Source organism: Vanessa cardui, chromosome Z, assembly GCF_905220365.1.
Source record: "Vanessa cardui chromosome Z, ilVanCard2.1, whole genome shotgun sequence".
NCBI classification, from domain to species: Eukaryota; Metazoa; Arthropoda; class Insecta; order Lepidoptera; family Nymphalidae; genus Vanessa; species Vanessa cardui.
Window position 1 is genome coordinate 9,377,048 of NC_061154.1, and position 24,997 is coordinate 9,402,044.

Here is a 24,997-nt window from a genome sequence, read left to right on the forward strand (position 1 = left end):
TTTCTAGAAATATCATAGACAAATAAAAAATAGAGTTATAGCTATTTTTCAAAATGGAAGCTTGTATTTCTGTCAAGTAGCAACACTTCGTCAAACGTCGGATAATCGTTGTCATCTGTCAATATGTGATAAAGTGATGAATGCTGTCGTGTATGCCGATTAATCAAGGTTTTTTTTTCTATTATTTGTGTTTAATGACGAGAGCGGTTAATTGACCATGAAAACGAATCGTTCGTGATTAAAACGACCCCTCTTTCACAAATCACATCAATCTGTAAATTATCCGCTAAACTGATCATGATATTTAAACACAAGTAAACTATACTGATAAAGTAAATTTGCAAGACACGCAATGTCGGGACATAATTCACAAGAAGACGCCGAAGCTGACAGGATTCTAATGGTGAAAAAAATTCTGAGTGCTGCTTTTTACGCGTTGGCATCGTTTATGATAACGGTAGTGAATAAAACAGTATTAACATCGTATGCATTTCCTTCCTACCAAGTATTAGGCTTAGGACAAATGTTAGCAACGATTATAGTACTATGGTGCAGTCGATCCATGAAAATGGTACAATTCCCATCTTTAGACAGTAGTGTCGCTCGCCGGATTTGGCCACTACCACTGATCTACATGGGCAACATGGCTACGGGACTAGGAGGCACAAAAGAACTAAGCCTTCCTATGTTTACAGCTTTAAGAAGATTCAGCATACTTATGACGATGATTCTTGAAAGATTTGTACTTGGAGTTAAAGCATCTTGGCCTGTACAGGCTAGTGTATTCGCCATGGTTGGAGGTGCACTGCTCGCAGCTGCTGATGATGTTACATTCTCCTGGACAGGTTACACCCTTGTGCTATTAAATGATGGGTTCACAGCTGCCAATGGTGTTTACATGAAAAAGAAACTAGATTCAAAGGAGCTTGGCAAGTATGGACTTATGTATTATAATGCTCTGTTCATGATAGTGCCAGCCACAGCAATTGCTTGGTGTACCGGAGATCTGGAAAGTTCTGCAGCTTATCCTCATTGGTCGGATATGCTGTTTTTAGCTCAATTCTTAATGTCATGTGTTATGGGATTTGTTTTGTCTTACAGTGTTATGATGTGTACACAATACAATAGTGCCTTAACAACAACAATTATTGGTTGTTTAAAGAATATTTTAGTTACATATTTAGGAATGATAATAGGTGGAGATTATGTATACTCATGGCTCAACTTTGTTGGTTTAAATATAAGTGTATTAGCCAGTTTAGGTTATACATATGTTACATTCAAGCGTAAACCAGCCCAATATATGCTGCTGAATGATGCTAATAGCAAAGTTGATACCGTATAGCAGTGTGTTAAAAGACGATCAACCCAATATCCTACCTGTATTGTGTAGTTAGGGGTTGTTGCCAAAGATGATTTATATTGCCTGGTATTGTCATGATACTTAAACAAATGAATGAGCTCAATACAAATAATGAGCATACTATATAAATAGCTGGCATAGTTCTAATTAAGATTTAATGAACAAATAAATTTGTAAAATCTACATATTGAGAAAACGTTAGCAAACTTAACATAAGTTAGGTGTGTATATATGTACATGCACATAATAGTTTACATAACATAATAAAATTATGTTATTACACAGTGATATTGAATTTCTATATTATGTGCAGGGCCAGATTATACATTAGGCAGTGTAGACAACTGCCAAGGGCCCATAGGCAAACCAAGAATTGGGAAATAATTAATTTAATATGGTGATGGGATAACTGAATTAGTAAAAACATGATAATCATGAATTAAACTTCGTTGTTTGCCTGGGGGCCCTTAGATAATTAATCTGGTTCTGATTATGTGTTTCTTATAATTTAACATAATATAATATATATATTTTAGGATAAGGGACACATAGATAATAAAATTGAGCAATAATAAGTGCTCTACATTTTTTATAATGTTTTTGATGAAGTATGTAATATCAGTAGGAAGTTTATATAGCAGTTTAAGATAAAATAGAAACTTTGTATTAAACTTGCAATTGTTCACTTTTTAAAACATGAAAATAACAGAACAATTTAGTGAATGAACATTTTAATCATGACATACAGTGAAAATTTTTACAGATTTATATAAAGTTGAACAGTTGAGTTAAGTTGAATATTTTGATTATATTTCCAAAAAAGATATAATTTGATTGCTTAAAATATACATAAATAGACCATTCTCCTTCTAATTTGGCAACTTATTTTGTTTTTATTTTTTGTTGTATCTAAATGTAAAGAAAGAGTAATCATATGAAATTATTGTGATTGAATAATGTCCCATAATTGAAAACTAGATGTCATAATAATAAAAATATTTTTTTATGTACCTAATATTTTGTATAAGAAATTTTTTTAACTATGGGTTAGAAATGTTTCAATTCTTTAAACAATAATGTATGATTTTGATTGAAAACCTTATCACAATCTTTATTAGAAATGCCTGTTCTAATATTGAAATAATGTGTCTGAATTCAACTGCCAAAATTATTTTAAATACAATTGATTGCTCCATGTCATCGTTATAAATTGATTAATGCAGTGTGTATAACATAACATGTGGTTAGGGATAGAGTTAAGCATTGACATTCTTAATATGTGAGATGATCAATTTTGAACACCAATAATAAGGAGCAGATTGTATATATTTATATCATTTTGAATTGTGCTAAACAAATATACATCTGATGGAAGCATATGTAAACTTGATATATAAAGTAGGTACATATATTTAATCAATTAGTTATGTGTCTATTACTTACTTGCAGATGTAATTAGTGATACATTATAGTAAATATAATATTATAACGGACTTTTTACATCAGTTACGATGAAGTTGTAGGAAACTATTTATATAATATTAAAGTATCGATATAATATTTTACAATTAATGATAAAATTAGTATATTTTTCATAGATTTAAATATACAATTTTAATTGTTTTAAACAACATTCATTACTTTGTTTGGTTTTTATTAATTACATCATTTATATATGTATTGGTCACTTGTATGGTGAGATCCATAAATTGCTTTACAAAGAGAAAATATATTCACTACAATAAATACTGAATTGGCACTGTTTTCCAACTAATACAACATAATCAAAAATATTTGGAAACAAATGAGATTATTAAATTAGGTATTTGAAACAAATAAATAATATTACTGATGATGTTTTACAACTTTTAAATTCTGGGCTTAATTATTCTTAGGATCCTGATTGTAGTTAAAACTAATACATTTTCTATTTCGTACTCTCCATTACAGGACGGGTATCCGTTCTATTCTTTCATTCAACAAGGCCAGTTTTTTACCATAATAACTGCGACATACAGTGATTACCTTTGTTCGTCTACAGATTTAATAATTACCAATTCGGGGCATTTTGATTTTTCCATAGCAATCATGAACTTACAAATATGGGATAATTTATTTTCTGAATGCCAGATTGAGTTTAAATCTTAAATCGAGATAAGTTTATGTTCACGTAGACAACTAAAATATTATTTAAAAAAAAAATTAAATAAATAATCTCCTAACTAATTTTAATGGAACACAAAGACATTAATAGTTATTTTTGAACAACACATAAAACCTGTTTAATACGTTTAGATGATGTGTAAAAAAACTATTAGCACCTATGCCAATTCACAATCAATAATTAAATACTGATGTAATAGATTTCTGTATAGAAGAGATTTAGGTTTATTAATCTAACTAAAAACTCGTTGGTGTTTGTTGAGTCACCGATTGCCTTCGACCAATGATCATTCGGAATTAAACTAAACTGACTACGATTACAGTTTGAGAAATTAGAGGATAATCTTTGTTTTATACCAATTATTTGCCTCTAATTCCTGACATTGAATATGAATAGTTATTATCATAAATATTTGCCTCGTTTATCTAATTCACGCTCGTTCTTAGTCATTTTGATTAATGTTACCTAGAAGCGGTAAATATTAAATTAGATTGCTTGTCTATTTTTTTTAAATTCATGTGTTCATAAACCAACAATGTCCATAGCATAATGCAGAATTATTACTTGAGATAACTAGGGTTAAACAGTATATATTATACATTTATTTATTATATAGGATATTATTGCAATAATATTGAAGCCTTTATTATAAGAATTGTTATGTAAACTAAGTGGTGAAATATTGTTAAGTATGTAATAATTATAATAGTAATTCAATTTTTTATTATTTAAAACGTTTTAAGCATATATTAAAATAATATATTATTATAAATGAATGTAATAATATATATATTTTAATATAATAACAACGAAATGTTTTTAGACATACGTATAAGTACATAAAATATATTAAATGTAAAAGCAAAAAGCTAGTAATGTACCGATAAGATAGTGGTTATATCTCTTTCCTAATAATTTATCACGTTGTTTAATTGCCCCGATATACATTTAAACATTGTTAAATATAACAGAGCTCTATATAATGTATGTATATTGCCAATAAAGGAGAATACTTATTCCGACGGACATACTATGTTATCAATATTATTGTTGTTAATATTAAATGCTTGAAAATCCTTCAATCTCACTTTCATATATCGGAGTCTCCTTTATTGTGTCGATTTATATTAAACATTGGACAAATATTTATATTATTTATAGGAGTACTAACTAATTTTCTCAATATTTTCAGTATTAGATATAACCCTCAGAGCATTTTTAATTTGTTGAATTTGTTTACTCCATTAGATTAGATGTATTGATAAGTTTAAGGAATTGCCCTCTTATATTGACACCCATTTTGAAATATCGTTTAATAAGGCGATTTAAAGCATTTTCCTACACTGCAACCTTCCTAATCGATGTTTTCAACAATTCTATTTATATCTTAAAATGTTTAAATTAAATACAAATAGAAGGTAATTTAAAAATATTCAATATGATACGCACAAAAAAATAATATTCATATGGTGTTGCCTTTTTATCATACTTTTGTCATAAATTAATGAAGAAAATCACTTGAAGTTACCTCATATTTAGCGCAGGTATGATCATAAAGCCAGTACTTTCTGTAACACTTTATATCGTGTTAAAATGTGCCTTTAATTAAATGTCTCATTGACCACTCAACAAAATTGTAATAGCTGATGTTGTCAGTATGTAAAAATAATTTAAAACATAGTATAGATTATAGGCTAAAAAAGGCCAAATTTCAATAAAGATTTCTGTTTTTAAATTAGTTAGCTAGCTGCACATTTGGCTCACCCTAAGGTCATTATTATGTGATCAAAATATAAGGCTGTGTGTATTAACTATAATGTAATAAGTTAATATAAAGTAATCAAATGATCTTTAAATGTTTTTGTTCGTCACGGCTATTATGTGATTTAATAGTGCCGGTAGTATAATTGTACCTACGTAGAAACATTGTACGACCACATGAGATAACAACATGTTCGAGAATACTACGCCTGCGCGGTTTCAAATATATATACCTACAAATAATATCTTAACGCTAAAATATCGTGCTGTAAGCCATAACGCCGCCACTTCCAACACATCAACATTTTTTGTCTTTTTTTGCTATTCATAAGTGCGGTGTACGTGGATAGCATTACTAAACAGATAGGTACGGGTTGTATAAAGTCGTCTAGATACTTGTAATTCATGCAGCTACCACAGAGAAAACCTTTTTCAGTTCATAAAGAATATGTCTGTAGCATAACGAAAAAAATTGGAATAAATTTTAAAAATATTTTTGACTTTTACATTCAAAAGAGGATTTATTGTAATTCTTAATTTTTGTAGTCAAGGAAGGTTTTATATGGAAAAAATCTAGAAACTAGCTAGTTATTAAAATATATGAAACTAACATCAGTTACCTGAGTAACAGCGTTATGTTTGTCAAATATAAAATTTCTTCGATCACTTCGAAAAGCAATATGTTTTTTCAAATTAACTTAGTTTTTAATTAGATTTTTCTATAGTATTTTACTATAGTCAAATCCGTGACTTAAAATTGCTAGGTTCCTTTATAACTTAAGTATTTAATTGACACAAAAGAATGATGTGTTTAGAATTTTAAATTAAACAATAAAAAAATACTTTAAAATTATGTATTAGCAAATAGCAAATATTTTTCAGCTTTTGTCCAATTGCCTTTTTAGATATTTTCATATGTTTATAAAATTAACGCATTTATATTGAAGCCATACTATTGTATAATCGAATTAATAATATATAATAAATATATGTAGAAATAAAATGGTGTTTATATTCACTTATAATTATTATTTGGTTCATAAATGTCGAATTCCGAGGCAAAACTTGAAAAAATAGAACATGTGGATAATCTCCTAAAAATATTAAAATTTTCATTTATGTAGGAACTTATAGGAGCCAAAATTGTTATCCTCGTGATATATTTATGTTCTATAAAGATGTCTTGAGACATCACGTCTCTTGATATTGTATCATTCGTCCAGAACCATGCATGTACGATTAGATTAATGTCGATACAAAGCTTGTCATTACTATATATTGAATACCCACATCGGCGAATCGTCCTGGATGCTCCAACCATCGAATGTTAAAATATGTAAGCTGGTTCTGTTCCTTAAACCAAAGAGAAGCGATAACTAAAAAAACAGATGTGGGGAACTAACCGTGTCAGTTGGAGATTCAAACATTATAAGGCCAAGTACATGTATTGCTAAAAGCAGGATCTAGACGATCGTTTTGTAACGAAGAATAGAACAATACGAGCCTACAAAACATAGACGTTTTGTTCAAGAAGTCATCGTCATTGCCATCGTCAGAATGCTACCTAACCGCACCTTATAATGTTATAAGTATGTCTCTATTTAATTGATACGCATAGCCCACAGCCAGGTAACAATTTTGGATTGGAGTGGAGCACAAGAGAGCACAACGATTCTGACACCAAATACCCGTCGTATTTGGTGTCAGACTAAATGCATCAAATACTTTATAAATCTTTTGTATAACCTTGAGTTTGTAGACTAGACTTCCATAGAGTAAATCTTAAGTTAAAAAATGGACTTTGGTGTCAACTTGATGATAGAACCTGCTAAGATGTTATATCCGTCGTGCCCTTGGCTCGCTCACCCTTAAAAACGCAACACGAATGTACTAAGTAGTGCTGTTTAGAAGTAGAATTGCTGCTACACCATGGAGTTGTTAGATATACCTCGTTGCGATTAATAGTCGTGACCGAAATCAATCGTGACATTTTTGCTACGCTTCTAGATTATTGACATCAATCTCCATTTAATTGAATCTCATAAATATACATTTGTTTCTTAAATCGTCCTTAAAGTATCTTTCTGTGTCTTCTTATATTTATGACACATTTTGGAAACAGATGATAAACACTGGGGCCGAGGTCCTTTGAATTTTGAAAATGTGGAAGAAGTTCCTTTCTGCTAATTTCCATTGTCGTTTTGAGGGTGACACTATTTTGTTGCAATGCCTTTATCTTTCCAATAAACGAAGATACAATAATCTTAAAAATATTCTAAAAACTTATCAGAAGGCGGGAATTAGAATTTATTTATATTTATCCGGAAAGGAAAATTATACTTTGGATAAGGGGGATTATAATCAAATGTCTTATCACAGACTTATAGAGTTAAATTTGAGTGATAATTTAGGTAAGTATACCTATTACAAGAAGTATGTTTTATACAAATGCGATTTAACAACTTTAGTTTAAAGATTAGTCGTGGGGTTTATTAGTATGCTGGTTCAATTACATTATGTTAAAGCTTAATGTAACGTATAATGGACTCAGTTCCACGTTATACGATAGGCTGATTTCTGGACTACGGTATTGGTAGTTGACACTGCAGATTAGGGCAGTCTCTTCTAGTAGTAAGTAACTATAGGTACATCAGAATTTTTTCATCACATATTAAGATGACTTAACTGAGTAGACGGTCACATAGATGACGTATCTAATTATTTAGGGTGAAACGATACAAATTCACGATAAGCGACTAAGTCCATATAAGAAAGGATTAACGATAATTTCGTTTAATAAGTGTTGATGTCAATTTTGTTTGATAGAAAATAAATTTGTCGTGGAAAAGGCAGGTAACAAGCCTTGTGATGCATTACTGAATGCTGTAGGGTATAAATTACAATTTACGTTTTTAATAAATAGTAACCTTGCCAAGACGAGGTTAGCTGTAATAATATTTGTAAGTTTGATTCTGAAAAGCAAGCCAGCAGTATTAATCTTGTGGGTTCAACAACGTTGGTTAACGCAATTATATATTATATCGATCATAAGAAATTTGATAAAAATAAATAATTATTTCATAAATAATATGTCTATACCGAAGCCGAATATCGTTTTACCTATGTTGCGGTATTAAAACGATATCATAGCAATATAATTCAATTACTTTATTTGTCAATTAATCACATATTTCAGTTATCGATAAAGCTTTAGATCGTAAAAAGACACTTTAAATAGTCAAAAAATACTAGGAAACGCTGTATTTCATTACCTATTTTTTTAATTTAATTTACAACATACACAGGTTTACATTTTGACGTGTTATATTAACATACACATTCACTTTACATCAGCAGAGTATCTACACTGTACTTCAATATCGTCTTCTTTATGGAAGAGACGTGGCCCACGCTGACTTATTTTTCGTTTTAAAATAATGTATCCATAATCCTTAATAAGTAATACTTTAAATTCTATTTACTACCAGCGGGTCCTGCTCCGCGCTCGATCAGACAGAGAACCTTACCTACATTTAGTTGACTTAATAAAGTAACGAAGAAAGCGATTCATAATATTATTTATTTGAGATATAGGTTTACTTAAGTGAGTGATTATTTAAATATGCACTAATGTAAAAGTCAATAACGCTAGTAGCGACACCTATTCAATATCATAGATATTAACTGAATATTTAATAACTCGACATACAAATTGTAGATGGCGATACAGTAGTTTTGAGGTCATGCTTTAAACTCTTTATAGTACTTTCACTCTGATAGGTATGTTTACTGAATGGATTGATAAACAACTATTGCTATTTATAAATGCTAAAACACCGTGAATTCCTACATTTGTTGTAATGCATATTTAAGTATGCCACGTACACGACTTTATTTTTCCAAAGGTTCGCTGGCCAAAGATACTATGATGCATATGCATGACACATACTGCATAATGTATTAAATCTCACATAGTCATTACCTTGTTATGTCTTTGGGATTACGGAAAGGTGAATGTGCCGTTTATTATAATAAGGGATTTAGTAAATAACAACAACTTATATAAGTATCAATATTTATTACATAAATTATAGCCAAGCTTACACTTTCATTGATTGTATCTAATCCGATTTAAAAATTTAGGCTGCCTAAGTTATACTTTAACGATCTGTAACTACTCGGGGGCATTGTGAAAACCACAATCGGTTCATGATATTAGCATATTCATTTATTTCACGTCATTTCCATTATAAATCATCTTATCATATTTCAATGTATAACAGATATTTTAAATAAATTAAAACATCTTCGTCCAAAAGGCGCGTTCAGTACCCCCGTAATAGCTCTATATATAAAAAATCTTATAATTATTATTATTAAACTAAGATCACTCTATGAATTACAAGTAATTAGGCTATGATTGGTGTTACTACAGTTCAACTATTCAATTTAATAAATGACAATAATGATTAGCCCTACGACAACTCTCGCGTAAGCAATTTTACATACTAAATATTCATTTAGTTCTGAGTATGGCTTTTATTCTTACAGTATCACATATAAAGAATGCGACCTTTCCTCATCGACGTATTAATATAGTTTTAAAACATTTTTTATAAATACTCGGATAACAAAACTGTTATATCCCTTACTCAAAAATGTGAATTAAATATTAATAAAAAAATGACGAGGAAAGACGCTACAAATATACAAACTATGTAATTTAAATTTATTCTTGTACAAATGTGTCTTATATCCTTCTAAAAGAGGCGAATTTATTGCTTTAGGCGTACAGATTATTATCGGAGACACAATGTACAATCACATACATTTATAACGACATCAAGTTAAAAAATGTATAAAATAAAAAAGCAATACTGAGAAACAATTATGTTTGAATTTTAGATTAACATTAAAATATGATTATAAACATAAATACATTCATACACTTAATTGAAAAGAAAAAAAATTGAATCTTTCTATATCACTATATTAATAAAAAATAAATATTTTAATATTACACTAAGAACCAATTACAATACTGGACAAGCAATTTTTTTTTTATAAATAGCTACTTTTTTGTCCATTGTATCAAAAATCGTATCATCTCCATAACTTTGAAAATAATCAAGGTCATAAATAATATGCTTTCGACCTATTAATATTACTATCAATATAAATATTATATCTACTTTGATTATTGGATATGATAATTGGTGTTATAAGACCGACTTTGTAATTTTTTTACAAGTTACATTTAAAATATTTATATAGGTAATGAATATTTATTTATTTTTCATTATTTGCTTTATTGCACACACAAAAATTATACAAACGTACTGTTATTAGGGAAAAAAAAAAATAATAATCAGACGAGAAGCATGCAAAGACGGTCTTATTGCTATGAGCAATCTCTTACTGTAGATTATAGGAGTTGGTTGACCGGAATAATGCAAAATAACAACAAACGTACATAGATATTTCAAAGTAATAAGTACTTCTGGCAAATACATTTATAATATAAACGAATATATATTTCTATGAAACAATATTACGGGTAAAGTGATAAGCAATATTAACGACACTTGAAAACATAAAGATAAATTGAATGATCGATTTCGTCAGTCATTTTATTGACCACTCTTGTTATATTTATATAAAAGACGAACTACAGTATTGTAGGTAAGAGCAATCGGCGATTCGAGACGATTAGCAAATACGGGATTACAGATGACGGTGATCAAAAAGAGTTATAAGTAGAGGTGAGAGGGTAATACAGGAAAAGAAGGAAAAAACGGCGTGAAGATGGAAAAACATAAAAGAGAAGAGTAAGGTCCTGATTGTATTGGATCCCAAGGTCCTGATTGGTATTTAGATATATGATCAAACACTTTAGAGTTGAAGAGATGTACTAGTGTCTTGAATTGGACTACTAAAATATCATAACAGGGAAATTCGGAAATGTGATACGAAACACCGGCGTCTTATTAAAAATTAGATTATTCGACCATAGCACACAGCGACCACGTAAGTCAACACACTGTATAACATCAGATACACAATGAAAAACTTAAGCACAGCTGGATAGGATCAAATCAACAGCGTTAAATACATAACTGAAATTTTGTGGCAATAATAGTGACTAGTTTATACAAGGCTTGGAGATAAGAAATTTATAAAAGTTCATACCTATATGGCAACCTAACAAATTGTTATTATGTCTTAAAGGTGTTTTTTTTATACAACGAGCTTTAACACATACTTATCATATATTCAAGTATATTTTTTAAGAAGAATTTAATTTAGACTACTTCATTATAGAAGTGGATCATGGAAGACACTGGCAAGGTGTTTTAACAAAATATATATTTGACAAACCACAAAAATACCCTTGCTTTAAATAAATAATTTTAATATTTTCAATGCCAATTACGTACTTTTTGAAAATTAAACTTTAATCGTTGAATTATTGCTTTCTTCAAGATGTTTTATATGTTATAAGATCGGTGTAATATGTAGCAGACGCATGATTTTGAAGTTTACACTGGAACGTGGTATTTTGAAATTTATTGAGTAAATAAATTTGTTATTTTTACCAATATTACATCAAAATTAACAAATTCCAATTGTGTTACAGTTTAACGTTCAATTTAAATAGCTCTAAATTGACAAAACCTAAGTAATAATCCGATTATTGATATTTTAAATTGTATACTAAAATTTTATTGTATGTCGTGGATTTTAATAATTTAAAATGTTTCAGTAGAAGATTTTTTCAACATTAATCCTTAAAAATTTCTCATTATTTTTCGCCGGCTTGCACTACTTATTTGAAAAAGGGAGGACGTTAGAAACACAAGCGAAGTTTGGTAAGAACAAGACGGAACTATAAAGGAAACAATAGTTTCAACTGTAGGAAGAGAAAGTTTTCTTAGGAAGATGGTAGACTTCCACATAAGACTTATAAGACTAACATTTCTACTGAGAAAAAAAAATTACCATATGAGTATGTCAGTTCCTTCTTATTTTAACTGATTAATAAATATTTTTCAATCATAAACGTTTTTTTATTGTTTTCCTGCTATATCTGTAACGTTTTTAATAAACTTTAGTTATTTGACAATTAATACGTGCTTATTATGTTTTATATGTATTATATGCAAGCAGAATATTTAGAGATTTACCTGTTAATGAAACGAAAAAAACAAATTGCAAGACAAGTCAGACAGTGGCCTAATGACGTCATCGGGCTCGAGTATCTCGTGGCGAATAATTTTAAGCCGAAAGTAATCGCGACGCTACATACATACGTGACGAAGTTTAACGAAGACATACGAATGGTTTTAAACGTTTCCGTCTCGTTTCAAAACTCTTCGAAACATTTTCTAACATATTTTTTTTGCATAAAAACACGTATCAGTGGCATAGGAATTTATATAATTAACTCGGATGATATAGCTGTTGTTTATAAAAAAAACTTTAAAAATTCAAATTCTTGAGACAATGAAAAAAAAACTATAAGTGGAATCAAACAGAGAACTATAGAATAACACTATAGAAATGTAAATGAATAATGGCAACGTTTTGAAAGACGTATATCTAAATATTTCAAAGCGAAATTGAGGAAGTGGCGTTAAATCAATAAAATGTAAAAATATTTTGCTAATGATAATGCTCGTGTGACATAATAATATAATCAACATATCAAATAGCGCGATTGTGTTATAGCGATAAATATGCAATGTATGTGTTTTGAATAAAATAATCGCTATGTAAGTCTTTACATTGTTTGTTCATTTGAAAGCTTCCTTAAAAAATATATGAAAAATAGTTGAAAGAATATCGATGACGTTAGAACACGTTTCACAATATTCATTGATTATGATAACACTCAACTGCCTAAATTAACTGATAAAGCAAACAAAACACTAATGAGACTTTTATAAGAAATTCGCAAGCCACTTCATCGCCATTAATAATAAATCGCTCAGCATTTAAATATATAATTTTACTAAACTCGCATAGCATTCACATCATAAGTAAGCGATCGCACCCTCACAAGCTGGGAATACAAAGCTCTTACGACTATATTGGCAGTATTATTTATTTACCCTAGGCTATTCTATAAAGTTTTTTAAAAGTTCTAAATAAGAAAATGTCTACACGTAAAAAGGCATCGTAGTTACGACACAGTATCAAATCATGTGGATCAACTAAAAATTACATTTCCAGTTTTAAGTTAAAATATAAAAAAATGAAGATTCATTATAATACTTCAAACAATATTTTTAACATGATCTGTTTCTACACAGCCATAATTAAACACTCGGATCACTCAAAAACTAGGTATGATACATATAAAATTTTGATGAAAAATCTAATATATTAAAGCAAAGTTTTACACTAACATAACACATACCACATATCAGTAAATTCAGCCTTATTTACATATAAAAGTAAAGAAAAACTTAAACAAATGCGATTAAATTGTGGCAAGTTTATAAGTTCATTAAGTACTTGAGTCTGATCACAATGGCAGTATACACATATAAAAATCGAATTTTGGATAAATAAAATCTTATGACTGGCATAGACTTTTGAGTATTTCTTACACATTCTTATACTAAAACATTATTATCCTTATATAAAAATTTAAACTTTAATAAACACAATTATATATCAAAATTATTACAGCAAATTTAGCTACCTACAATGTATATTCTTAAAAAGAAAAAAATTATAATTGTTAGTCGGAATGTTTCTATATAAAGATGTTAGTTACTCTTATACTATATTCTTCTTTTTCAAATCTATTTCAATATTTTAAATGTCATTGCTTACTTGGAAAATCAAAAAATTGACAAATCTAATGTACTTTTTTTTCTATTTAATTTATATTATGTAGTTTAGTGTAACTACAAAAAATTATTTCATAAATTAATATAAGTAATTTCTCCTTTGTTCATTTATCATTTAGCCTTTCTTAGTAATTTCAACATATCCAAAATATTTGTATTGAAAAGTAACATACAAATTATCTAAAAAAAAATATTGGCATTTATTTCGATGTACAGTAGCAGCAAGACGGTTTATAAAGCTATGGTTTTTTTTATAAATAAATATTCTTAATTTTTAGGCCCTCATATAATTGTTTTATGTTTAGCTGCACTTTTAGCTGTAACATATTTCTTTCTAAAGAGTAAAAAATATAAAATTTGGGATCAAACAGTATTTGTTTATTTATTAACTTAAAAAATATTTAAATTGCCTTTTCTATGCATGTTATTGAAACAAGATGTTTGTTTCTTTCATCCAATCAACGAAATTAATTACAAAAAACATAAAAAATCATTGCATTTGACAGCAAGACTTAATGTTTACAGCTGTAATCAAAAATTTTATGTTTGTATAAAGAGTAAAAAAACAAATTCAAACAGCATGTCAAGATGATAAATTTACTTAAAATCTATTGAAAGACAACAATGTTCACCAAGATTGTCTATTCCTATGAGTCCTTTTTTAGAAAAATATACAAATGCATCATTTTTTAATATTAATCACTGTATTCCAATCACGTTTAATGGGAGATCAACATCCAATGGTTTTCTTCTCACAGACACACTAGCAATGCTTTAACACTTTATTAAACAAGAAAACCATATGGGCCACTAACGCGTATTTGAGCACGCATACTTTGAACACTGTTCATTATTTTCTTCTGATGTCCAACTAGCGTCACTCCTAATGAAGCTAGCTGGTGAACTGTAAGATCAACGACGGCATTCATATCCGATATACCGGCAGCTCTGAATTTTTCAATATAACGGGACATTTTGATACACTCCAACCATTCTTCAACTGAAGAAAATTGAATCAAATCAGGTGTATCACCTGCAAGTGGATCTGCAGAACGGTTTTGAGCTATCTTTCTTAAAGTGTCGGGACAACGAATAAGCTTATCAAGAGTTTTTACTATGCTTGCAAAAGTAGGTCTATGGGTACGTTCCTTTTGCCAGCAATCAAGCATTAACTGATAAACTGCTTCTGGACAATCCATCGGTGCTGGTAGTCGATAACCTTTTTCTATAGATTTAATGACATCTTGATTGCTCCAGTTCCAATATGGACGTTCACCGAAACTCATAACCTCCCAACAAACAATTCCCATTGACCACACATCACTTGCTGATGTGAACTTCCTAAACGCAATTGCTTCAGGAGCCGTCCAGCGTACTGGTATCTTTCCTCCACGTGTTGTATAAGCGCCGTCTGCTGTTGATTCGATTTCACGTGATAAGCCAAAATCGGCAATTTTACAAACAAGTTGAGAATTTACAAGAACATTACGTGCAGCTAGGTCTCGGTGTATGTAATTCATTTCTGATAAATATTGCATTCCAGTAGCAATACCACGTAGCATACCGACTAACTGCAAAACGCGAAACTTGCCATCATTAGCACGTAGAAAAGTATCCAAAGAACCATTTTCCATAAATTCTGTAATAATCATAATTGGATTGCATTTTGTAACAACCCCTTGCAGAAATATGACATTGGGATGTTCAAACTGACCCATTATAGATGCCTCAGCAAGGAAATCTCTTCTAGCTCTCTCAGTCGATCCAGGTTTGAGTGTTTTAATAGCCACATCAATTTCTTGACCACAACTAGCAGGCAATTTAAGTTTGCCCCTACAAACATCTCCAAATTCCCCACCACCAATAATTGCCTCTATTGTTATGCAAGATGCATCAATTTCACGAGCAAACTCTCGTACAGCTTGATTAGGATCTTCATAAGTATGTGGATCTATATATGTTCTAGAACCTGTTCCTGCAAACAGAGGTGTGGTAGCATTGCTGCTTGTTTTTGCAGGTCTATCTGGACCAGTGTAAACTTCTCCATTACGATAATTCAATGCATTACAATCACTTGGCTGTTTTTTATCACACTCATCATCAGCTCTGGACCGCAAAAACAAAACGGTAGCAATAATTGCTACCACTGAGAGAACAACAACTGCTACCATTACACCAGCTACTAAACGCACTTGTGCTCCTTCTTCTTCACCAACAAATGATGTCTCAAGCACAGATCCCGTTCTAGCATATACAATACCACTCAATTCTCCCCAACCTCTTTTCATCTTAGCTCTCACTCGAATACCATATTCTGTATCTCTCTTTAGGCCAGTAATAATAACGTGAGGTTCTTTAGTTATTTTAATTGATGTATTAGCAGTTTTTTCTAGATTGTCTTTTGGGAAACATTTTACCTCATAGCTTTCTATTGCATCATCTGGATCTGTTAAGTCTATGGGTGGTGGATTCCAGGCAAGTGCAAGTTTGTCACTTTCTACACTTACAACTCGCAACTTAGTAATGACACTGACCACAGAGGCTTCAGTAACGGCTGTTATTTCTATTTTCTTGGCTGGTTCACCAGTCAAGTCAGTAACACCATTTAAAGCAAAAACTTGAAATTTATATTCTGTTACTGGATCTAACCCCATTATAGTTACTCTGGTTGAATTAAGTCCAGAAGCAGATGGTCTATATTCAACATTAGGGCCACAATTTAAGCAATGAACTTTGTAAGTCACATCTGAACGGCCTCCAGTCTTATGGGGTGGCTGCCATGCTAGTGATATTGAAAATTGATCAGCAAAAGTTACAGTTAAATTGTCCGGTGCTGAAGGTGGTTGGGTGCAAGGTATATTTTTGAGATCTTTTTTGGCCCTATAAAACCCAGGTACACATTTACATTCTGCTGATGCATAGGCTGTGGTCTCTGAATAATCAGGGCATGGGATACAAGGCTCATCGCCGGTGTGAGACTTAAATTTACCAGGTGAACACTCAATACAGATTTGATTATTATGATCAGGCTCATAACCAGCTCGACATTTGCACGAACCACTTGGCAGGGTCCATTTACCATCACCTTTGCATAAATATACTGGAGATGCCTCACCTGGTGCTGTTTCAGCATTCTCAACACAAGTTCCATTGGCCTGTTCAATAACTGTTACTTCACGCCCTGTAGGTGTAGCAGGGAATTTAGCAAAGTTTATTGTTACCTCTGGACAAGTTATGTAATAAACTTTAACTGCTAAAATAGAAATACAAGCTCCTTGATCTCTAAATGCAATATAAACACCTCTTTTCGTCACTGCTATACTTTTGACTTCAGTGTTAATATTCACTTCTGAATTTGTGTTAAATCTTCCTTCTCCAGCTGCAATCCTGCCAACTAATTTATAGCTTTCTGGTTCCCATGGTGGTTGTTCTCTAGTAGCAACATCAAACTCATAGTATAGTAAGCTGAATGTCTCCTTACAACTTAGTGCATTGCCTGGGAAAAGTGAACAGTCCCTAATAGTAAATTTGATCTCAATATAAATTCGATTTGCATTTCTTCTCTCTATAAATGGAGTCCATAACCAATTATTAACATTATGGTGTGCGACATCACACACCACATAAGATCGCCAATTTATTAGTTTCTCGAAATTAGTATAAGATTCTTCAGTCCAACCAGGTGTATTGGCTTGTGGGCCATAAGGATAACGAGTCCATCCAAGATTCGATTCTGTTGTTGTGTCAAGAAGCATAACTTGTTCCCCTTGTACATTCAAAGCGGCTATCACCGCGGCCGCCACCGCTGCGCAAAACCACATCATCTCGACGACATAACAATAACTAAGCAAACTCCTAAATACAGTATTTATTAAAATAAACGTAATAAAAACTGAACGTCTTTACTACATAATGACAAAAACGAGTTCTCACAATTAAGGGCTAACACTTCACTTTGTTCAAGATAAAGGACTGTCCCGTCATTTCTCTACGGCAATGTACTTCAAGTGTTCACGATGCAAGAGATTATGGCCTAATCCCTTTTAACACTTATAACCACACTAACATCTTTTGATCGAGTCCATGATAGTCCAAAAACACAATTTCTGTAACTTATATGAGAATCCGCATTTTTAATTTATATTGATCTTAAATTACCGAGTCGAAAACTCGCTTACTTTACTTGACATGGACGCGCAGCACTTTCATGTGTTGCTACGCAAAATATTATTGATAAAAATAAATTTCCATTTATTGCCAACGGTAAAAAATATATGTTTTGTTATTGTTAAAATTTAATTGCTATTATTAAAAATAATTAATAAAGCTCTAACAGTTTTAATAAATGTCATAAAGTAAAATTTCTCTATACTAAATACAAAAACAAATTTCTCTTCCCACAATTATTTCTGTTAATCGACGATTAAGGGTTTTCTTATTATATACTTCCATTTCTAATTTTAATGTAAGCAATGGAATGTAGAAAAGATCATAAATATACAATTTTGAAACAATTTAATACACAGTTACTAAAAATTATTTGCTTCCAGATTTTATTTGAAAACTAGACAACGATAATACTAATGATAGTATCATTTGTTTTCAAATAAAATAAAAAGCAAACAATAAAATAAAAGGGAAAAACAAAAAATATTTATACTAAATTGGTGCTTGCACTTCTTAATTATATTACCTGCTACTAAAGAACAGATATGATAATAAGTCATACTCCCCATTAAAGTGTCCTTGCTAATTTTGAACCATGTGGACAAGAGTTTGGAATCAAATTTCGTTTGACCTTACAACGCCCTTGCTAAGCGGATATGCGCTTGCGATTGCAGTGGGTTACTATAATTTGCTTACAATTTATATACATGCTTCCATACGAAGTACTATGGGAAAATATCTCTTTAATCTAAAGGATTAAAAGATTTGCTTCGAAGTTTTAAGGAAAAGGTCTTATGAAAAGAGACCTACAAGATAATTGAATGAGGTCTGTGTACATTTAAAAAAAATAGTTGGGTAGTAGTTTAAAAGATACCTACAATTTTATATCTACCAGTCTATTATAATATCATACCAAATTTCGAGGTAGCCTTACAATTTTTTTTTCAGTAATAAATTAACTGATAACAAAAGCTTATAATATATATTTTTTATTCTTTTTAAAAAATAATTCACACTTGTTTTGTATATGGTACCTATATGTTATATAGTTTTAATCATTTATAAGGATTGATAATTTTTTTGTTATAATTACTTGTTAAAAATAGGTTAAAAGGGTTTTCATAAATGAAGCTACACAATTCTTTGAAAAAATATTAATGAATTACAAAACAAAATTAATTAGTGGCTATTCACAAATAAAAGATCTGTCACTAAATTAATTGTGACTAAATCTAAATCTATAACTCAGGCTGTAATTAAAAATTTAACTGTTAAAAGCTACACTTACAACTGGAACCCAAAATATGTAGGTTGATATTATCATTAAATGGCCAGTTACTATATGACTTTTCTAACAAAATTCCTAATATGGGTTAAACAAAATTAAAAAAAAGAACTCCATTTGTAAAAATATTTAATGATTGCAATTTTCTTTCTACAGTTTAAAAAAAAAACAGGAATAATTCAATAACACTTAAAATTAAATAAATATTATTAAAAATTACATCACAGTAATTATTTGCTTATTCTAAAAAAAAAATTACTTGTAATTGTTAACAATCTTAATTATCTTAAAATTAGTTCATTATTTTCCAATTTTTCACACAACTCTTTTAAATTTAAAAATGTTTTGTCTAATACTTGTGATTCAATATTTTTAACACTTTTTGTTACAAGTAAAGCATGCCATCCTGCTTCTATAGCACCATTATAATCATTTGTGATGTCATCTCCAATATGAAGACATTGCGTTGAGTCAATATCTTTTTTACATTTTCCTTGAGCAATTTGAAATATTTTTTTATCTGGCTTACTTATTCCAACTTCATATGAAGTTATTATAAATTCAAAATACTTTTTCAAGTTCAAATTGAAAAGGATTTCATGAAGACGTGGATCAAAATTTGATATTACTCCAATTGTTATATTAGATTGTTTCAATATTTTTATTAAATCTTCACTTCCTTCTGATATTTGCCAACAAATTGGAGTTTTGTAATCTTCAATGAGTTTTTTTGAAATACAATTTATATTAGCAAGGGAGAGATCTCCTTGAAAGGTCATTTCAATAACTTTTCCCCACCATCGCTCCCAAGAAATAGTATCTTTCCCGAAATTAGGATGATGCTTAGTCATATGTTTATAGTTATTCAATAATTTGTTTTTGATGCTTGTACCATCACCTTTAAAACCATATTTATGTGCAACTGCAGCATAATGTTCCCAAGGAGGTTTGTGAAACTTTAATAATGTATTTGTTACATCAAATGTTACTAATTTGATACCAGGTAATCGCATTTTTTTTTATTACTTAATTTATATATTATGGAAAACGTTTATATTATTTTCTTAAAAAAAATTTCAGTTTGCTTTACTTGAAATATGAAATAAGTATATCAATTTCAAGTTGACATAAATTAAAAATAAACACTGAATAAATAATGAATCCAGATCCAAAGATTACAAACTTCCTACGGAAGTCGATCGATTATCCGATTACCTGGATAAAGTTGTTAATTTTAATAAAATATAAAAAAAAATATAAAATAATTAAGAACAACGTGTTGTTATATTTTGTATTATATAATACACATTATGTATATATATATATTTTATATTTTACTTTGATTGTTACAATTCACTAAGTGTGGTACGTTCACAGGTAAGAAAAGTAAATCTGAGATGTAGATTGTACAAAAGATGAAAAATTGTTGTATTGTATTGTATTACTTTACTTTGCATAACGCAAAAAAGCAAAAATCTTTAATTTCTTCGGTAGTATGTACGAATTTAGAGCAAAAAATGTGTTAATTTAAAATAAAAATACTTACCAAATTAAAATAAAAGGCAAACTACCGTTTATAAAAAGCCTAAGAAAATAAATATTTTTAATAAATTAGAAGTAATTTTAAAATGTATGGCAAAAAGTAAAACATTAGGTTGAATGTGTACAATGATTATTTATTCGAATAAATATAAAAAATTATATTCATTCATTTCAGATAATAAATTAAACCTTTTGTAAGTATCATATTCTAAAATTGAGCATACATACAATACATTGATCACGATTTTAACATGTTACCGGTAAAGAATATTGCTAATACTGTAGCGAAAATAAATCCGAAAAAAATATTAATTAATTTTGTGGTATGTGGTTAAATATATACACAGAGGCTATAATGCCTGCTGTCTATGTCAATTATATTTATTTTAAAACTTTTGAATACTGGAATTGACAGTGACAAATCAAAACTTTATTATTGCAACATTTATTAATTTTATTTAGTATATAAAGTATTATTTTGTTTGGCCATTATTATACTTGGTTTTGGTGGTTTCATGTACATTGTTTACAGTATAATTGTGTTGGACAAGAATAAGTTAAGTTGTGAGAAAGATGGTGTATGTAAACAAAGGTAATAATATTATTATCACAATAATGTGTTTTGAGCCACGTCAGGTTTATCAGTTGCGGAGAAAATAACTAATTGAACAATGTTAATTGTTATATATCCCTATATAGCTGGATCTAGTAAATAAACACACAAAACATACATTTTAATGGTATGCTAGAAATGCGAAACTTAAATAAAATCTATAAATATCTGTTTAACTAAGATTGCACTAGTTGCTGATTGTAATAACATGATATAGATCGCATAGTCACATTAATTAGGCCACACGGTGGTTACTGTGTGACTCAAATGTATTTTTTATATATTTTATGAAAAATCACTATTTTCAATTGATTGAATATTATTTCACAATGATTTAATTAAATTACATTAATAGCTCTTTTGTTTGGTTTCTCCTTTTTTTTGTATTATTTGATAAGCTAATTTCAGGTTTATTTTTTATTTTAGATGGTACTGTGATGGAACAGAATCCTTTTAGTGTTTTTGGATGGTTTTGGGGCATCGTCAACTTTTTTTACTTGCTGTAAGTAATCAAAGAACCTCATTGTCTGTATTGATACATACTACACTATCATATCATTTTTAAATAACTTGTTCTTGACTTGTCCAATGAAATTAATATATTGTCTCTAATTCAATGCTAAACTTACGTAATTTAAAAAATAGTTTACATAATCACATTATCTTTTTCTTTAGATTCCAGACTCTCATTAACCCCAGTTACAGCAAACATGGGGACAAGTATGTGAGAGATTTTCGTCCTCCTGGGAGTGGGTGAGTATATTTTATTAAATAAATTTGTAGAAATATAATTTTCAACCGAAGGTTATGTTAAATGTATATGTAATATTATATATATTGTAGATTTTGAAAGCTCTTTTATGGATATTTATCAACTCTTTTAATTGGGATAATAATTATATATTTAATAGGCTCTTAGTCATCCAGTGAATGCTGATCAAATTAACAAATCAATCATTAAATTTACCCTCACTTTAGGCAGAAATGTAAATGTGTATTATTATTATTTAAATGACTAATGTTATAAGTAACTTATCACAACAATTGCCAACCTTGAAACAACACAATCACTTATCATTGTCATACTTTGTTTTGTTTGAAAAATCACTCTTTAAATATGACAAATCAATTTTTTTTATTTCATAGTGTTAGTCTGTGGAATGTAGCTTTCTTTAAGGTTTGCAATTAATTTGATAACTAAGCAATAATATTTATAGTTTGTCTTATAAGTTTTCTAAATCTATAAGCAAATGATAAATATTCCAATTAGCATAGAGACAAGTAAGAGAGTATATGTTACAATGCTGTGCTAAGGCTACATTTCTTTCTTGAAAAAAAGGTTCGATTTTTAAAAAATTTGGTTTTTTCTAACCCGCTAGCTAGTGACGAGTATATGGATTACGGAATTAATGTGTATATAATTATATATTTTTTTTTATTTCTGTAAGATAATAAAAAGTTTGGACTAAATTTGCCGCCACTCTAAATCTGCCGCCCTAGGCTCTAGCTTACTTAGCCTATTGGTAAATCGGCCACGCTAACTGTATTATAAAATGACAATCTATCTTAATTTTTTTAAAAACTTATTTATACTTTCCAGACCTCCAAAGCCTCCATCAAGAAAGTTTGGTGGTTTCGGACCATCTGGCTCAGGACCTGCTCCTCCACCCATGGGAGGCGGAGGCTGTGGTTGCGGTTGAGTGCTTATATTGTGTATAGTGCATTCCATTTCAATTTTACTTAATACCATAGATAGCTTAATTTTTTTGTTTATTTTATTGATACCTATCTCTGTTTTTTTTTGTTTATTTAAGATATTTCCAAAATACTTTAAAATTTTGAAATTGGTTTTAATAATTAAATTGGAATGGATTGTACACATATATTTGTATTTCTTTTCATATATTCCAGTATATTTAAATATACTTTAATTATATAATATTTTGTGTCTCTCCTAATTTTATAAATAACCCGTTATTAATGTCAATGTATTGTCTGTAATATATATATTATGCACTTTTTTATTAGGTTAACTCTGCTAAAATGTTATGAGCTTTATATTACCAATATCAACAATAGTATGCAAAAAAAACACAAATATTTATAGATTCTATTTTGACTACCAAAACTTAAGGGTTATTGATAAACCTATTAGCATCAGGTCACAGATTGCTACCAATAACATTTTGAACTGTAATGGTTAACTAAAATGTTAGATCGAAGTGAAATATATTTAGGCAATATATAGCGGTCACAATTTTCACTATCTATTAATTTTTAGTGATATAGTCTTGTATAAAACATAGCAATATTATTGGTACTAAAATACTTTACAAGTTATTACTGTGTCTCTTAAAGACAGATTTATTTGTTTAAAGTACTCTTGACTAATGACATAGCGGGCATAACATTAGTAAGGTTAGATTTATTTGTGAAAAATATCTGAAAGTGTAAACTACCTATAGCGTAGTATTCCCCAGTGTAATATCCACTTCCTAGATGGTATTGTTCCAAAAATAAATGTATCCTGACCTAAGTAATAGTGAAATTAGTTTTAGCGGGGATATGTTATATACATAGAAGATTGTAATTAAAAAATGCGATAGACCAGCCATATTATTATTATTTTTTACAAAATAAATTGTAGTCAGTGTGAAAATGTAAAGAGAATCAGCCATTTAAAAGTAGTGGTGGAATAAAGAAACTCCGGCAAGTATATGAATGTTGGAAATTGTACACTTATTTTGGGGCAGTCACATAAAAAGCATGTTTGTAAATGCCCTTAAAATAATTTCAATGTTGTCATTTTTGAGGTTCGTCCATTGCTTTTGACAGAATTAAAAAATACTGCTTTGAGATCATTTACTAGGAGAATTTCTGTTTCTTTTAAGTGTATTTAGTAAATAGTTTAATTTTGTTAAAATTTATAGTTTAATGCGAATTTAAGTGTGATATCTGATAACTCTCCTTTTATTTTAACTTTATGATTATGGATATAATGATATAACTAAAATAAAATATAATATATTGTATAATGTTTTTTATTTGATTCAAATATGTAATTTTTATCATGTTCGTTGATGATGACAGCCTCCTGTCATGGATTACCATTGGTTCCCTGGGAACGAGGACGGGCCCATGTGTGGGACGCTACATGCGTTGAGTCGTTGATCAAATTACTTTTTTGTTCCATTTACTGTCGAAACGCGTGGTCCTTGGAGTAGTGGTGCAAAAAGCTTCAACA

At 29.6% G+C, this 24,997-nt stretch overlaps 4 protein-coding genes across 4 annotated transcripts; 2 read left to right on the forward strand and 2 right to left on the reverse strand.

The window, feature by feature from the left end:
• The first annotated feature begins 86 nt into the window (after positions 1-86).
• LOC124542898 (UDP-sugar transporter UST74c) lies at positions 87-2,218 on the forward strand. The gene has a single exon (XM_047120808.1). The coding sequence runs from the start codon at positions 353-355 to the stop codon at positions 1,343-1,345; it is 993 nt and encodes a 330-aa protein (XP_046976764.1). The 5' UTR covers positions 87-352; the 3' UTR covers positions 1,346-2,218.
• A 7,612-nt stretch (positions 2,219-9,830) lies between these two features.
• On the reverse strand, positions 9,831-18,355 carry LOC124543343 (ephrin type-B receptor 1-B). Its single transcript, XM_047121543.1, has one exon. It carries the CDS (start codon positions 17,968-17,970, stop codon positions 14,932-14,934), a length of 3,039 nt encoding a protein of 1,012 aa, XP_046977499.1. The 5' UTR covers positions 17,971-18,355; the 3' UTR covers positions 9,831-14,931.
• Positions 18,356-19,799: 1,444 nt separating this feature from the next.
• On the reverse strand, positions 19,800-20,862 carry LOC124543066 (rhythmically expressed gene 2 protein-like). The gene has a single exon (XM_047121095.1). It carries the CDS (start codon positions 20,609-20,611, stop codon positions 19,880-19,882), a length of 732 nt encoding a protein of 243 aa, XP_046977051.1. The 5' UTR covers positions 20,612-20,862; the 3' UTR covers positions 19,800-19,879.
• Positions 20,863-21,519: 657 nt separating this feature from the next.
• Positions 21,520-24,785, forward strand: LOC124543273 (selenoprotein K-like). Its single transcript, XM_047121435.1, has 4 exons — positions 21,520-21,732; positions 22,180-22,255; positions 22,429-22,506; positions 23,354-24,785. Exons 1-4 carry the CDS (start codon positions 21,714-21,716, stop codon positions 23,451-23,453), a joined length of 273 nt encoding a protein of 90 aa, XP_046977391.1. The 5' UTR covers positions 21,520-21,713; the 3' UTR covers positions 23,454-24,785.
• Positions 24,786-24,997: the final 212 nt, after the last annotated feature.

Excerpts from the sequence above, each read along its gene's own strand:
- LOC124542898 (XM_047120808.1), top strand. The coding sequence starts at position 353 with ATGTCGGGACATAATTCACAAGAAGACGCCGAAGCTGACAGGATTCTA.
- LOC124543343 (XM_047121543.1), bottom strand. The coding sequence starts at position 17,970 with ATGATGTGGTTTTGCGCAGCGGTGGCGGCCGCGGTGATAGCCGCTTTG.
- LOC124543066 (XM_047121095.1), bottom strand. The coding sequence starts at position 20,611 with ATGCGATTACCTGGTATCAAATTAGTAACATTTGATGTAACAAATACA.
- LOC124543273 (XM_047121435.1), top strand. Across the intron at positions 22,256-22,428 it reads GTCAACTTTTTTTACTTGCT|ATTCCAGACTCTCATTAACC; the intron begins GTAAGTAATCAA and ends CTTTTTCTTTAG. Across the intron at positions 22,507-23,353 it reads TTTCGTCCTCCTGGGAGTGG|ACCTCCAAAGCCTCCATCAA; the intron begins GTGAGTATATTT and ends TATACTTTCCAG.